The 15,373-nt window shown below is 47.0% G+C and overlaps 1 protein-coding gene across 1 annotated transcript; it reads left to right on the top strand.

Moving 5' to 3' along the window:
- Window positions 1-7,870: 7,870 nt before the first annotated feature.
- Window positions 7,871-13,069, top strand: CCL5 (C-C motif chemokine ligand 5; the record flags this gene model as incomplete). The annotated part of the gene is made up of 3 exons (XM_081029965.1): window positions 7,871-7,946; window positions 9,170-9,281; window positions 12,982-13,069. 3 exons carry the CDS (start codon window positions 7,871-7,873, stop codon window positions 13,067-13,069), a joined length of 276 nt encoding a protein of 91 aa, XP_080886091.1.
- Window positions 13,070-15,373: the final 2,304 nt, after the last annotated feature.

Here is a 15,373-nt window from a genome sequence, read left to right as displayed (position 1 = left end):
GGGGTACATTACCTCCCTGTTAAGTTAGCCGAAGTTTTCTGTGCTTCTAAACAAAGAATTTTAAATGACACAGATGGAAAGGTGAATGAGTAGATCAATGAATGGATGCGTGGAGGAATGGAAGGAATGAAGGAGTGAGTGGAGGAAAAGGTAGAGCAGACGGCAAATGGATGGACTTTATGAACGAAGTGGTCAGGTGAGTCCAGGACCTTGGAAGGACAGGAGGGAAAGAAGGGGTGATAGTGATAACCCTTTAGCCTTACCTAACCCCTTACCCCTTAGTAGGAGTGATGTAAACCAATTTAGAAGCAATGGGACACCTACGCCCCAAATCTCCTTTGGTACACTAGAAATCTTCAGTGTTGTATCTTTTAACTGAGAAAGGCCTCAGAAATAATACTGTCAAAACTGCATTTCCTAGATGTGGAAACTGAGGTTCCCAAAGGGCAAGAGGTTTGCCAAAACCTCACAACCAGGTTTGAAGCTGAACTGGGACTAGAACTCAGGTCTCCTAATTCCCAGTCCTTTCTCCTTTTCACTGCCCAAAGCTGCCTCTGTAAAAAATAGCTAAGGCACAGAATTTCCAAATCCCATTTGGAGGAAATTCTCCAGGGGGACTGAAGTTCTCCAAGGGGACTTCCTCACGTAGGGTGAAAGCCCTCAACAATGCAGGTGCCTCTGGAAGGTTCTAAAGTCCCTATTGTTATAGCCTGAGTGCTCTGCTGGCCTAGGGGTTAGGGGAGGCAGCATAGAGGAAATGCGAGAAGCTGGGGACTCCCATCCTTGAAAGTGGGTGCAATGGGCAAGAAACCAAGGGGCTTCCCAGACCTAGCTCCAAAAAAAGGGGCAGAATCCAGACCGCAACCACAAGAATCCTGTAAGATTCTGAAATTGTGTCACTTCCTTTGTAGGGTCTATGTTGAAACTCTTTGAAAGGGTCTATGTTGGCCTGCAGGGACAGCCAGAGAGGAGCAGGTGGGACTCTGTCTCACTCCATGGCCAGGCTCAGCGACAGGGAAATCCAATGAAGGACAGAACATGGGAGCCGAGGCTCTGAAGTCTGCTGCACAGAGGGCGGAAGGGCTCAGGACAGGCCTGAGTCATCACCATTTACTATGTGTTTTCTTCCTAATAAGAGAAATAGTATCTAGAGTGTCTACCACGTTGCCTAACAGCTAACGGAAAATCCCCATCATTTCTCGCTCGCCTGCCCCCATGCCTCCTAACACTGAGCTGAGGTGTATCGGGAGGGGGAAAACATGGAGGGAAGAAACGCTGAGATGGTACATTACAGAAGTGTACGCCTCAAACTTATATAATGTTATGAACCAGTGTTACCCCCAAAATGTAATGTTAAAAAAATAATAATAATAAAAAGAAATGCTGGACCCTGGACATGTGAGCAAAGGTAGGGAAAAAATGGTTTTCCCGTCATCCACCTGTGCCAGGAATGGTGCCTCATTTAATTCTGTGAGGGGTCCTAGGAGCTAGGTGCTCTTTGTCCCATTTCCAGAAAGGAAACTAAAGTGTAGAATAGTTACCTAGTCAGTTGTCCAAAGACAGACAAAGAGTCAGTGAGCTGTCTGATTTCAACCCCAAGTTTGACCCTCTTCACCAGGCTTTCTCCTGGGGTGAGGGCAGCAGAAGGAGGTAAGTGATGCTCTGGGCACATGAACAAAGAAAAGGGACACTTCTGACAACCATGCAGAAGAAAACGAAAACAAAAAACAGACTCCAAAGTGTCAGGAGGAAAGAGTAGGACCTGAAATCATATTTCACCCATGAATTTTGGAAGAACTGATGCTTCCCCCAGGCCTCGCTCCCAGGGCTGGCTCACCCGACCCCCACCCAAGGTGCCTTATGGTAGGCTCCTCCATTAACCCAAGGCCAGTGAGCACATCAACAAACATGCCACGTGTGGTCTCAGCTGCAGAAAACAAGCAGAGGTACCCAGCCAACGTCCCGTGTGGTGAAGGTGAGAAGAGTGGGGGAGGCTGAGCTGCAACCCTCCAGCCTGAATCTGGTTAAAAGGATGAGAACAGTTGTCACAGTTAGAACCCCTGACCTAGAGAAATGCACATGAGGTGATGGGTGGCAGGAGAGGCGCAGGGCAGAATGCCATCGAAAGAACAATCCAGAGCTGGACCAAAAGGCAAGGGCAGGATGTGGCAGAAAGAGTCCCGGATAGGGGTTCAAATCCTGCCTTCACCTGGGCGAGTCCCCAGAGCCTGCTGGGAGGCCAGTGTCATGTCCACACTGCTGCCTCCTACAGCCCTTCGCATAGCATTAATGGAGCACCCACCCCAAGCCCGGTCCACAGAAACAAGGAAGGGTGAGATAGCAGATCACTGACTCAAGTAGGAAATATTTATACTTGTAAACAAGGGGGACTGGGGCAGGGGCAACACAACCAAGGAGCAACTCTCCAGTTTTCAGATGGGAAAAATGAAGGCTCAAAGGGGGCAATGACTTTGCCTCAGGCTTTGCTCTTGGAGCCCACGCTGGGAATTCCTAGAGGATGGAGGGACTTTCTCCAGCTTTGGACATTTATTTTAAGCAGCCAGAGAAGTCAGAGCAGCTCCCCACATGGTCTTAGGGGGAATTCCAGGTCTGAGCAAAGCCTGGAATCCAGTTGGAATGAGGTTTCACTTTCTTGTCTGCCTTTGGTTTCCCAATGTCACAGTGTGGGGCTTGGCCAGCAGCCAGCTTAATTTAGGCAGAGTGAATGAAAGAGGAAAAAGGAAGACTGGGCCAGGAGGGGAAGGGAGGGGCTGCACTAGGCTGGAAAAAGTGTGTGTTTGGCTTTAGCGAGGAACATGTTAGGAAAGGGGGTGCAGGAGGCATAAAGCTGGATGAGAACCCGCCCTCTGAACTCGAGAGGCCCATCAACAAGCCTGCAGGGTTTACGAACCTCTTATATGCCAAATGACATGTGTGCATATGTGTAGGACTCCACACGTTTGCGGGAAGTATTCACAGCTTTCATTAGATTCTTAAAGGGCTGCATTACCCAAAACAGGTTGGAAGCAACGTCTCACTTTACAGAAGAGACTTAGTGCCTGGCTCACAGTGACGCCCAGCAACAACTTGTGCAGTGAGTAAGCAACGAGAGAGGGGTGGAGACCAAGCATGCTGGCAGACAGGGGGTGCAGAGACGGCTTCCTGACGTCTGTACCGCGTCTTACAGTCTCCTAAGCATGGCCACAGTCGTGACTTCCTTTGATCCTCCCAACCACAAGTGCGGAAGGTCAGAGAGGCAGGTGTTCCTAGTTTTCAGGAACATAAAATGCTGGTTGAATCCTAACGGTAGTCGCCGTTCATTGAACACCCCTGTACCAAGTACCATACTGCTTAATTTACACAGACTCTTTGATTTCCTCATGGAATCGGTACATTAGAGCCAGAGAATTTTGTACAGGAGAAGGCAAGTGACAGAAATGGAATTACAATTAGGTTCTTCTCCCTCCTCTGCACCCCCCTCCCAAAATCCACTGGAACCACCCAAAAAGAAGAAAAATATTCCTGATGTACCCATTGCCTATTCCAGCTCAGCAACCACACCATCCTACGACCACTGCCCTCCCCCCTTTCCCACTAGCACTTATACACAAACATACCAACAGAACCTTTCTGACACCCAGCAGAAAGGTTCACGGGATTTACAGATGAGGACTGTGTTAGTACATCTGGGGGTTGGTCCGCTCACCTGTGTCCTCAGCTAGTGTCCCAACTCAGCAAATTTAGTATCCAGGAAAATGCTTTCCTTTCTTCCTCAAAGAAGGAAACTGATATCAAGGAAAGGAAACAGAAATAGAGCTCACATGTACAAACTGAACCTTAGCAAAAGTTTCAGGATTTCTCTAAAAACAACGTGGTGTGGTAGAAAGTCCATGAACCCAGAGTTGGATTCATTGTTGAGTTTCAACACTTTAGGCTACGAGACCCTAAGCAAGTCACTTAACCTTTCTAAGCCTCGACTGACAAATTTGCTTAAAAATACTTTGTAATGGAGTTCACTAATCCTTAGTTAGTCTGGTCTGCATTGCTGAAAAGCCTATAGAATATCCTTAAAGGACCTGCCATTTTATTAATCTTAATAATTATCTATGATAATAATAGCTAATATTATTAAGTACTTAACATGTGTCAGGCATTGTACTAAGAGCTTACAAGCATGAGCACATTTATGGAGACTTAGTTGTCTCAAAAGTACTGGAGAGGCCCTTATTATTATCCCTGATTCATAGATAAAGAAACTGAGGCAAGAGAGATTAAGTAACTTGCCCAAGGGCACTTAGCTTGTAAGTGAGAGACACATCAAAGTCCCTGCTCTTACCCACCAGGCTCCACAGCCTCCCACATGTTTGGTAACTAAGGGGGTTATGTAAAGGGAACAGTTAAAACAGGCACAAAATTGTTACATGGATGGATGATGTTTTTGAGATGTATGCAATTTATTTCTTCAAATGAGATGGCCATACCTTCCAAAACTGTGTTTCTATTATTAATTGGTAAATGAGGAATGAATGAAAGGATTCTTGTGACAAGCTTAGAATAGCACATGGCACCTAGAGAGGATGTAGTAACTATTAACTGCCTGAATGATGTAAGTGGAAAGAACTTGAGCCTGGTCATCAGAAACACCGTATTGGATGTGTGACTTTAAGGATCTTAACCACTTTTGCAGAAGCTAAGCTTCCGCTTCTGCAAAATGAGATTAATAACCACCTTGTCATAAAGTCATTGTGAGGAAGAAAGGGGAAAAAAAGGTCTTCTCATTCTGAGTGATTCAGCCACCCTCGGCCACTACTACATATGTAGCTAACAAGAAAATGTTCTTGGCAGCTGGCCTTGGTTCACGGCTTGGCCTCTCAAGGCACTTCCAAGAACAGATGGGCAGCAGCCATCATATTTCTTTCTGGTTCCCTCTGGTTGGCCCTGGGTGGAACACGGGCTGTGGCTGAAGTAGACCTACAGCGATCCCCTCCAAGGTGGTCCTGGGGCTGAGCCCCCAGTAGCCAGCTTCAAAAGAGCTGCCTCATTTTGAAAATCACCCAACTGCCTCCAAGTACAACACAGCCAAGGGGCAAATTGGGCAGGCACGAGAGTCCTGCTGAGGCAGATCCTGCTCTGTAGGGTCAGCCCCTGCACAATAACTCTTCCACTATAGTCAAGACCAGTCCTACAACCAGACAGCCCAACGGTCAGTCCCTCACATTGATGTGCAATTATCCACCAAGGCTCAACTACAAGAGGAGGGCACACACAACCCACACAAGGGACAGACCTGGAATGCGTGGCTCAGGTGACCAGAAAGACTGTGCCACTGAGCCCCACAGCATACCTACTACATAAGGCCACTCTACGAAGACTGGAAGACATAGCAGTCCTACCTAATACATAGAAACAAACACAGGGAGGCCGCCAAAATGGGGAGACAAAGAAACATATCCCAAATAAAAGAACAGAACAAATCTCCAGAAAAAGAACTAAGAGAAACGGAGAGAAGCAATCAGATGCAGAGTTCCAAACACTGGTTGTAAGAATGCTCAATGATCTCAGGGAGAACTTCAACAGAGAGATAGAAAGAATAAAAATGGAGATGGAAACCGTAAAGAAGAACCAGTCGGAAATAAAGGATACAATAATGGAAAAGAAGAATATATTACAGGTGATCAACAGATTAGATGAAGCAGATGATCCAACCAGCGATGTACAAGATAAGGTAGCAGAAAACACCCAATCAGAACAGCAAAAAGAAAAAAAAAATCCAAAAAATTGAGGCGAGTTTAAGGGGCCCCAGGACAATATCAATCATTCCAACATTCGCATTATAGGGATTCCTGAAGGAGAAGAGAGAGAGCAAGGAATTGAAAACCTATTTGAAGAAATAATGACAGAAAACTTCCCTAAGCTGCTAAAGGAAATGGACATACAAGCCCAGGAAACACAGAGAATCCCAAACAAGATAAACCCAAAGAGTCCAACACCAAAATACATCATAATCAAAATGCCAAAGGTTAAATACAAAGAGAAATGCAGTTAGTTACCTACAAGGGAGCCCCCAGAAAACTGTCAGCTGATTTCTCAACAGAAACTTTGCAGACAAGAAGGGAGTGGCAGGAAATATTTGAAGTAATGAAAAGCAACAACGTACCACCAAGATTGCTCTACCCAGCAAGGCTGTCATTTAGAATTGAAGGACAGATAAGGAGCTTCCTAGACAAGAAAAAACTGAAGGAGTTCATCACCACCAAACCAGTATTACAAGGAATCTTAGAGGGACTTCTTTAAGATGGGAGAGGGGTTAAGGATGGGTGAAAGGGGAAGGGATTAAGAAGTACAAATTGGCAGTTATACAGTAGTCATGGGGATGTAGGGAATAGCATAAGGAAAACAGTCAACAAGATTGTAATAACTAGGTACGGTGCCAGATAGGTACTAGATTTATCAGGGTGATAGATGGGAACAGGGTTGAGGGCAGGCTGAAAAAGGTGAGGGTATTAAGAAATACAAATTGATAACTGTTACAGTTTGGGGAATGTAATCAACAATGTCGTAAAGATCATGTAAGATGCAAGATGGGCACTGGGCTTATCAGGGGGATCACGTCATAGACTGTGTGGCTGCCTGACCACTGTGTTGTACACCAGAAGCTGAAGTAGAAGAATATTGAATGTCAACTATAACTAAATATGTAGGTATATATAATCATGGGATGTGGAGTACAACATAGGGAAGATAGTCAATGATATTGTAACAGCTATATAAGATGTCAGAGGGGTAGTAGCTTGGGGTGGGTTACCACTTTATGAGGGGTTTAAATGTCTCACTATTAGGTTGCTTTGTACACCTGAAACTAATAAAAAAATCAATTTAAAAAAAGAAGAAAATGTTCTTGGTATAAGATTACATTCTTTTAAAATGGGAAAATGGGCATGACACATGCAAAACCATTAGAATAGTGGCTGGCACACGGTAAGCCTTCAGCAAATGCCTAATAATTATAGTGTGTAGCATGAGCTCTCTCTTCTCTCTTCTCTCTTCTCTCTCTCTCTCTTTCCACCCCCTTCTCAACAAACCTGTAACCAGTTATCCCACTTTATAAACAAGGAAATAGATGCTTAAAGACATTAGGAAATTTTCCCAATGTCGCTCACCAAGTAAATGGAGGTGACCCTGCAGGGGTTATGAAAGCAAGACCCACTCCAATTCATACCTGGTGAGAAGGTCGTCAATGCCCACTTCAGATCCACTGCCCCAATCATAGGGTGGGTGCTCTCACCTCCTTTGGGGACTACATGTCAGAGGACCCTCCCTTTCTCAATCAAACAGCTCATAAATAACACCCTTCCGTGGATAAGAGAGAGAAGATGCAGACCTATAATTCATCAAAGCCACCGAATGAGCACCCGTTGCTCCTGACCCCGTCCTGACTGTACCTCCTCCTGCCCCCAAGGAAGCAGCTTCCTGACCTCTGGGGAGGACCCTTCCTGGGAAGATGAAGCTGAGGGTGACAGCAGAGGAAGAGGTTTTCAACCACCAGCGCTGTGCTAGCACTTGCTGAGGCAAAGGGGGAACCAATGAGCTCATTCTGGAAGGCAGGGCGGGGATGTGAAGGAGAAGAGAGAGAGAGAACGCCAGAGGGAGACTCAAATTTCCGGAGGCTATTTCGGTTTTCTTTTCTGTTTAATGCAATTTCGCTTATGATGTCAGCCCGTGCATGGCTGCTGTTTTGGAAACTCCCCTTAGGGGTGCCCCCCCCTCCCCCGCTGGCCTCCCTATAAAGGGCCGGCCCAAGCTGCAGAACATCCTTGCAGAGGATCCTGAGACAGCACAGGAGCTCCCACAGCCTCTGTCCACAGGTACCATGAAGGTGTCCGCAGCTGCCCTTGCTGTCGTCCTTGCCGCTGCCGCCTTCTGCGCCCCTGGATCTGCCTCCCCGTGTAAGTCCAGGTCCTGACCACCAGGCCCGGAGTCAGACCCTCTGCTAGCCCAGACCTTGCCCTCTTCTCAACTCTAGCATTTGTACTGTCTGAACCCTATGGTTTACATGCTAACTTATTGCTTTTCCCAGATGTCCAGTTGTCCCTCAACTGTTAGATAGATCTCTAACCCACTTCATGGCAGGGAACCTCTGATTAACTCTTCTGTATCTTCAGGGTCTACAAGCTGGCAGGTGCTCACGGACTGTGGACAGGTGCTGGGGATGTTAGTAGGCAGGGGCAGCTCAAGCTGACCTCAAAACATGACTAATTCATGCCTAACACCAGCAGGGTTTCTAAGAAACTTATAAGCACTTAACTAAAACCCTTCTGGGACAGTCATATTTTCCCCCATTTCATAGATGGAAAATAAACGGGACCTGGGAGAGAATAATGAAAGCTAATTAAACACCTACTATGGGTCGAGTATTATGCTAATTGCTTTATATGTATCATCTTATCTAATACTTACAACTATTGTTGGAGTAGCTGTCCTTGATTTACAGATGGAGAAACAGAGACCTAAAGAGGTTAAGTAAATTGCCAAGGTCACACAGCTAGGAAGTGGGGAAACTGGTGTTCAAACCCAGTTCTGTCTGGCTCTTAAACACTCCTGCTCTGCTGGGAAAGGGCAACTGACACTTCCCAAGGTCATCCTAAATTAACTGACCTACAAAAAGTCTTCCCTCTCTGTTAACAGCGCTGCTTACTATGCCTCAGCCAGAGGCTCCCAAGATCCAATATGCATCCTGAGGCCCCTCTTAGGAGTCCTGCCTGAGCCACGAAGTCTGAGTTTTGGAAACCTTCCCCCAGCCCACCCTTGGTCTCAAAGAAACTAAGTTCTGAATCCACTGAGGACCGTAGGAGAGCAAGATTAAAGGCAGAGGGCCAAAGACAAGTCAGGAGGAGGCCCCACATGTCCTGAGAGCCAAAGGCATGGGGTTATGGTATAGAGGGAAGGCTACGAGCTAGGCTCAAAGATTAAACGAGGGATTAGGGAGATCCTCTCAGTCCTTTGTTGGAATCCCCACTCTGTCACTGTGTGTCCATGGCAAAGTGACTTTACCGCTCTGAGCCTCAGTTTCAGCCACAGGGAGATAAATCGTCTCTTCAAGATAAATCATGTAGAGTAGCCAGTGTGCACTGGCAATAAATACAGGGGTCTCCTTCCTTCCCTCTCCCAGATGCCTCGGACACCACACCCTGCTGCTTTGCCTACATCTCCCGTGCACTGCCCCGTGCCCACCTCCAGGAGTATTTCTACACCAGCAGCAAGTGCTCCCTGCCAGCAGTCGTGTAAGTCTCAGACCTGTGGGACCCTCCAGGGGGTGAGGAAGGGACGCCTCCTGTTGCAGAGCCAGTCCCCCCAGTAGCCCTCTGAGAGGGTGCCCTATCCACTCCCACCCATCCTCCAGCCGCTCAGCCACAGCTCCTCCCTCTCTAGTTTCCCATTCCCCTGCCATCTTGTAAAAGGATTAAATAAGATGTTCTTGGAGGATCCTCCCCACTCGGATGAACTAGGTTATGTCTCCAAGCTTTACGGATGTGGCTCTTACTCAAATTTTGTTTGCAATGCCCCTTAGTGAAGAAGATTGACTCATCCCCTTCCAGTTAAGAATGCCACAGTCCCCCATAGCCCATAACCAATCAAATCCACCTATAATCTCTGGAACTAGGGAGGAGAGGTCAGAAGTCATGGCTTTAGTTGGAGTCAAGTGTGTAAAAAAAGACAGCAATTGGGGAAGAAATACTGACATGAGATTCTCCTTTAAATATGCAAGCTAATACAACAATCCCTACTAACTAGGAAATGCCTACTATGTGTCAAATGTCTTACATGCATTCTCTCTAAATGTCATCATAATAACCCTGACAGGTATGCATAATTCCACCACGTTTCAGATAATGAAACTGAGGCCCAGAGAGGTTTAGCGACTTGTTCAAGGGCACAGTAAGTGAGAGATAGAGCCTCTCTCTGAAGCCTCTACTTGCTACAATTGCAAGATCATTAGTGATAGTTGCACAAGAAATTTAAGACAATAGAGACTTAAAGAATTTAAATGGGGCAATCATGGAGTTTCTTATAGAATGGTGAAGTTTTTTCCATCCAAACATTCCTGTGACTCGGGCAAAGTTATAGGTATTCAGAGGGGGCCTTTGGTTCTGACGAATCCTTCCAAGTGTAATTGGTAATGTTGAACATTACTAATTTTATTTCCGGAAACAAATTATTCTTGAGAAGAAAAAAAGTCCTTCTTTGAGCACCAATTATGGGCAGGCAGAGGTTAGGAAACCACCATCCCTGCCCTTAAGGGGCTCAGAGTCTAATAAGAGGAGAAGACAGACACAGTGACAAGGACACCCTGCATAAGAACATTCCAAAAGGAGAAAGGGAATACACCCGGCTTCTGGGGTTAAGAGAAGGGATTCAGGGGACGTATGCTGCAAAGTGTGCTACTGGAGTTGGAAACGGACTGGCAGATAGCTTGAGGGTCCCTCGGGCAGAGGAAACGTCCCCAGCGCTCTCCTCTGGTTTACGTGGAGTCTCCACATAGTAAAGCACTGAGGGCCTTGAGTGTCGGCACAATGAAGCAAAAGCGTCCGTGCCGTCCAGTGTGGCGTGAGCTGGAACAGGGCAAGCTGAGAAAACAGGGGTCCTGTTGTTATCCACGTGAGAGGTCTTGAAGGCTGAACAGTAACTGAAGGGAAGGGAAGGGAAGGAGAGAAGGGGCGAGGAGCCTTCAGAGGTGCCATCCTCCAGCCCGGCAGGTGATGCAAAGTCAGAAGCAAGGAAGAGAAAGGGGTGGAGGGTGACGCTGAGGTTTTGACCTGGATAGCTGGAGCTGTTTCAAGAGGAAAGAGCCAAGGGACCAGCATGACGACCCTATGGAAACGCCCAGCAGGGAGTGAGCGACAGAGGGCTGGGAGCTGAGGAAAGGGCGTTGGGGCTGGACAGACGACATTCTTTAATAGGGGGAAGCGGTCCCTCAATGTCAGAGTGGCAATATAGTACAGCCGGGGCCGGCTCCAGAGCTAGTCTGCCTTTGTTTGAGTCCCAGCTCCGCCAACTGGTAGCTGCGTGGGTTTGGGCCCCTCACTTAACATCTCTGAGCCTCAATTTATTCATTTGTAAAGTGGAGTCAAAAAGGATTATTTCCCCCACTGGGTCAAAGTGAGAATAATAACATGCAAGATAAAATTAGAATATTTTATCTTTATCCTGGCACACAGTAGGTGCCTGATAAGCATTAATTTATCATCATCATCCTTCTCCTCTAAATGTATTATTATATACAGAGAAGTGACAAGTGAAGCTTGATGAGTGAATGCAATTCATTCATGCACTAACTCATTCAATGAACATCCATTAAGCACCCACTGTGTGCTAGACCCAGGGCCAGAGACTTGGGAAGGCACACAGAAGAGGGAAGCAACTTTGAGCAGCTGTCAAGGGGCAGGTGAAGGCAGAGGCTCCCAAAGAGACTGAGCAGGAAGAGAAGTAGGAGGGAAGTCAGGCAAGTACAAGGTCCCCACAGTGGGGGCAGGGAGAGAAGGCTTGGCAAGGAGGGACAATTCTCCAGGGTCACGTTCTACAGGGAGGAGGAGAAAATGGAGGCCTGAGCAACCCTAATCCCAGATGTTGGTTTCCGGGCCTTTTCATTTCCTGACCACAGGCCAAGGGAGCTGAGAAAAGAAAATAGTGCGTCTTCAGGATTTCCTGTATGACACCAGGTTTAACAAGGGCAAGGTCTGGGTCTATAGGTCTCTCACCACTCCAAGTAAGAAAACAAACCCTAGGAGGCACAGGGGCCCAGAATACCCGTTCTATTCCCTTTCTCTTCTGTACACGCCAGGGTGGGAGAAAGAGAGATAGTTAAGTGGCTTTAAGTAAGGCTCAGAAAAGGGGAAGCAGCTTCTCTGAGAGCAAACACTATCCATGATAGAGCACAAAAAGGGACCAAGAAACCCTCATTCTCACCAGACAACCTAAGCCTTCACTCTGTCTGAAAAATGTCCTGGAAAAGCCAAACTGAGAAAGAGCCAAGTAGGCAGGACTAGCCCCAAAGTAACATGTTAACTGGAAGGTTGAGCCCCAGGACCTTTTAAACCTCCAACTCATACCCTCAACAGCTGTAGAAATAAGGCCGCTGGCTCTTATAGGTTCCTTGTGCTTCCACGTGCTCTGATATTGCCACTGTCTCAGGGCCCTCACCCTCTCTGAGCCATCGTGTCCCATATCAGGACCTTTGGTCTCTGAGCCACCCTAAAGCAGAGGTCCCACAGCATTCCAATAACAACCCATGTATGGTATTTTCCAAAACTACTGCACACATACTGTCTCAACTGACCTTCACAGTAATTGTGCAAAGCAGGCATTATTTCTCTTCACATTTTAGAGGTAAGTGAATAGACTCAAAGGCCCTAAGTGATTTGCTCAACGGAATCCAACTAGTCAGAGGTGAAATCAGACCCAAGTTCATGGGCTTCTTTCCCTCACCCATGCGTGCACAGGTATATTGATTTGTTGAGTGTCTTCCCCGTGCCAGGCACTGGGTTAGCTAAAGCCAAAGGACAGGTTTGTTTTACCACTTGTCTCCCACTTATTTAGCCATGACTCAGTTTCTAGAGGACCCCTCTCTTTCTCTGCATCATGAGCACCCAGCACCAGGTCTGAAACAGAGGAAGTGCTGAGAAAAGGCTGGTTGGTTGACCAACTCAACCCTGAGCCCCTGTATCACTAAGGCCCCGTAGCCCCAGAGCTCTCTAGGCTGTGTTTGTGTGTAGGTTAAAATTCACACAAGGCTGCTTTTGGCTTGGAGCCCGTTGAACCAATAGAAAAGGAAATTCCTTAAAAGCCATAGATACAATCTTATGGAGCTCCAAAAATGACCCACCCAATACCACCATCATCTTCCCTTAGGCCTCAATCAGTCTCGTTACCAAAATTGGGAGTACTAATGTCGACCGGGTCTCTCTCTTTTCTTCTCTCCCACAGCTTTATCACCCGGAAAAATCGCCAGGTGTGTGCCAACCCAGACAAGAAATGGGTGAGGGAGTACATCAACTCTTTGGAGATGAACTAGGATGGAGGGAGCCTTGACATTGAACTCCTGCGAAGTTCCCTATTGCTTCTTGCTCTCGTCCCAACCGGCCAGCTTAGGCAGTTTCTCCCCAATCTTCTACTCCCACCCCGCTGCTTAGAGGGCACAGATTCCATCACACCGTGGCAGTTCTAAAAGCCTCCCCCATCCGAAGCCTCCAAGAGCTCCCGAGGCTCTGCCTTGTGCACAGGAAGTGTGGAGGCTCTGAGCTTCAGGCTCCTCTGCTCAGCCTAGGCTCTGCGATCAGGAAGGAAGTCAGCGTGCCTCTGGAGGCAAAGGGAGGAACACGGGGCTTCCGTGGTAAAGTGCCGTGGCCAAAGCTCCCACTTCGGCCCCTCACTGGGATAGGCTGACTGGCTAAGGTGAAAAATCAGCTGTCTATTAAAATTCTCCAGGCAATTACAAAGCTGGCTCCTGGTTTGATTTCCTCCTCGGGAACCCTCCTTCCTCATGAGTGCTCAGCACACAGGGGTCCAGGGCTTGTACACATGTGATATCCACCCTGGATTTGGCGGCCATGGCCCTGCACAGTGAGCAAGGCTGGGACCACAGGGATCACAGGGACGAGTGCAGGCACAGTGACCAGTGGCTTATCCACTCTGGGGGGAACCAACAGTCACTACATCCCCATCCCCAGGTCCCCAAGAACTTCTCTCACTCCCTGCCACAGCACCTTCCTATTCCTTAGACCGTGGTTGGCCCTGCCACCCACTCTGCTCCCCTTCCACCCTAGTCTACTCTACACCTTATCCCCAGTGGGAGATACACGACATTCCTTCTCCTGGGATGGGAACGAATGGCTATCCCAAAACACCTCGGTTCTTTCAAATAAAGAAAAGAAGGAAGGGAAGGGGAGAAGATGGGAGGGGAGGCGAGGGAGGGGGGAAAAGTAGGAGCACTTCCACCTTCCCCTCTATGTGTCCCTTCCCGTGAACAGGGATTGACAATAGGTACGCCTAATTACAACCAGCACAACTGGGAGGTCCTTATGTGCCAGGCATTGTCATCCCCTTACACTCATCATCTGCCATCATTACGACCCTTTGGGGTAGGCAGTATCATGAATGCTGTTTACAGTTGGGAAAACCCTCGCAAGAGAAGGAAATAACTTACCTAAAACCCCAAAGTAAAAAATAAATAAGTAAAAGAGGGTGGGGGATGGGGAGGTTACAATAAACATTTAAACCCACCAGGTCTAATGCCAAAGCCCGTGCTTTTTTTTTTCATCTTTAATTTGCAATATATAAAAGCTACAGAAATTTGTCAGAATACATCCATATACCCTTCATCTGGATTCAAATATTAACATTTTACCTCATTTGCTTTATCTATGTGCATGTGTGTGTGTGCGTGTGTGTGCGTGTGTGTGCATGTATGGTTGGTAATATAGTTTTTTTTTAATCTGAGAGTAAATTGCACGTGAGGTATCACTTCACCCCTAAGCGTTTCAGTACATATCACATACCTGGGAAACTTACCAGTGACACATTATTCTAATATACAATCCATGATCAAATGTCCACAATTGCCCCCATGTCCTTTATAGCTATTTTTTTATCCAGGATACAACTAAGTACACCAATTGAATTTAGCTGTCATGTCTTTTTAGTGTCCTTTAACAGACATTTTTGTCTTTAAGTACATTGATGCTTTTTAGGAATTCAAATCAGATTTTTGTAGAATATTTTCTCATTTGAATTTGCCTGATTATTTCCTCATCACTATATTCAGGATAAACCTTTTTGGCAGGAATATCACAGGAGCGACGCTGTTTTTCCCAGTGCAGCACATCAGGACACGAGATGCCAGTTGTGTCCTGGTGGTGACGTTGTGTCTGATGACTGGGTGGCCCCCATTTTCTTGCTACAGTGAGCTGCCTGCTGTGTGCCAGGCGCTACGCTAGGCAGTGGGAAGTGGGTGGGAGTGGAATAAAGAGTGAATGAGCTACCAGCCACAATCTTTACTTTCAGGCAGTTCACAGTCCAGTGAGGAAGATGGATGGACCTACGAGCAGATTTAACGTATTATACACACTTAAAGAAAAGCAAGTATACAAAAAGCTGTAGGTGCATTGGGGGTTAGGGGAACTATGCCTGAATGCGGGGAGGCAGGGTGCCTGGGGGAGAAAGGAGACTTAAGAAACCAGGTAACATTTAAATAGAGTTTGAAAGAGTTGAGAAACTATTTAACAGGTGGAAAAGAAAACGAAAGGCCTGACAGGCAGAGGAAACAGCATATGCAAAATAGGAGGTGTGAACGGCAGCTCTTTACCACACAGTTAAGAGT

Source organism: Rhinolophus hipposideros (assembly GCF_964194185.1).
Source record: "Rhinolophus hipposideros genome assembly, chromosome: 20".
Taxonomy (NCBI): domain Eukaryota; kingdom Metazoa; phylum Chordata; class Mammalia; order Chiroptera; family Rhinolophidae; genus Rhinolophus; species Rhinolophus hipposideros.
Note: the sequence above shows the minus strand (reverse complement) of the source record. Positions and strands in the feature narration are given on the sequence as shown.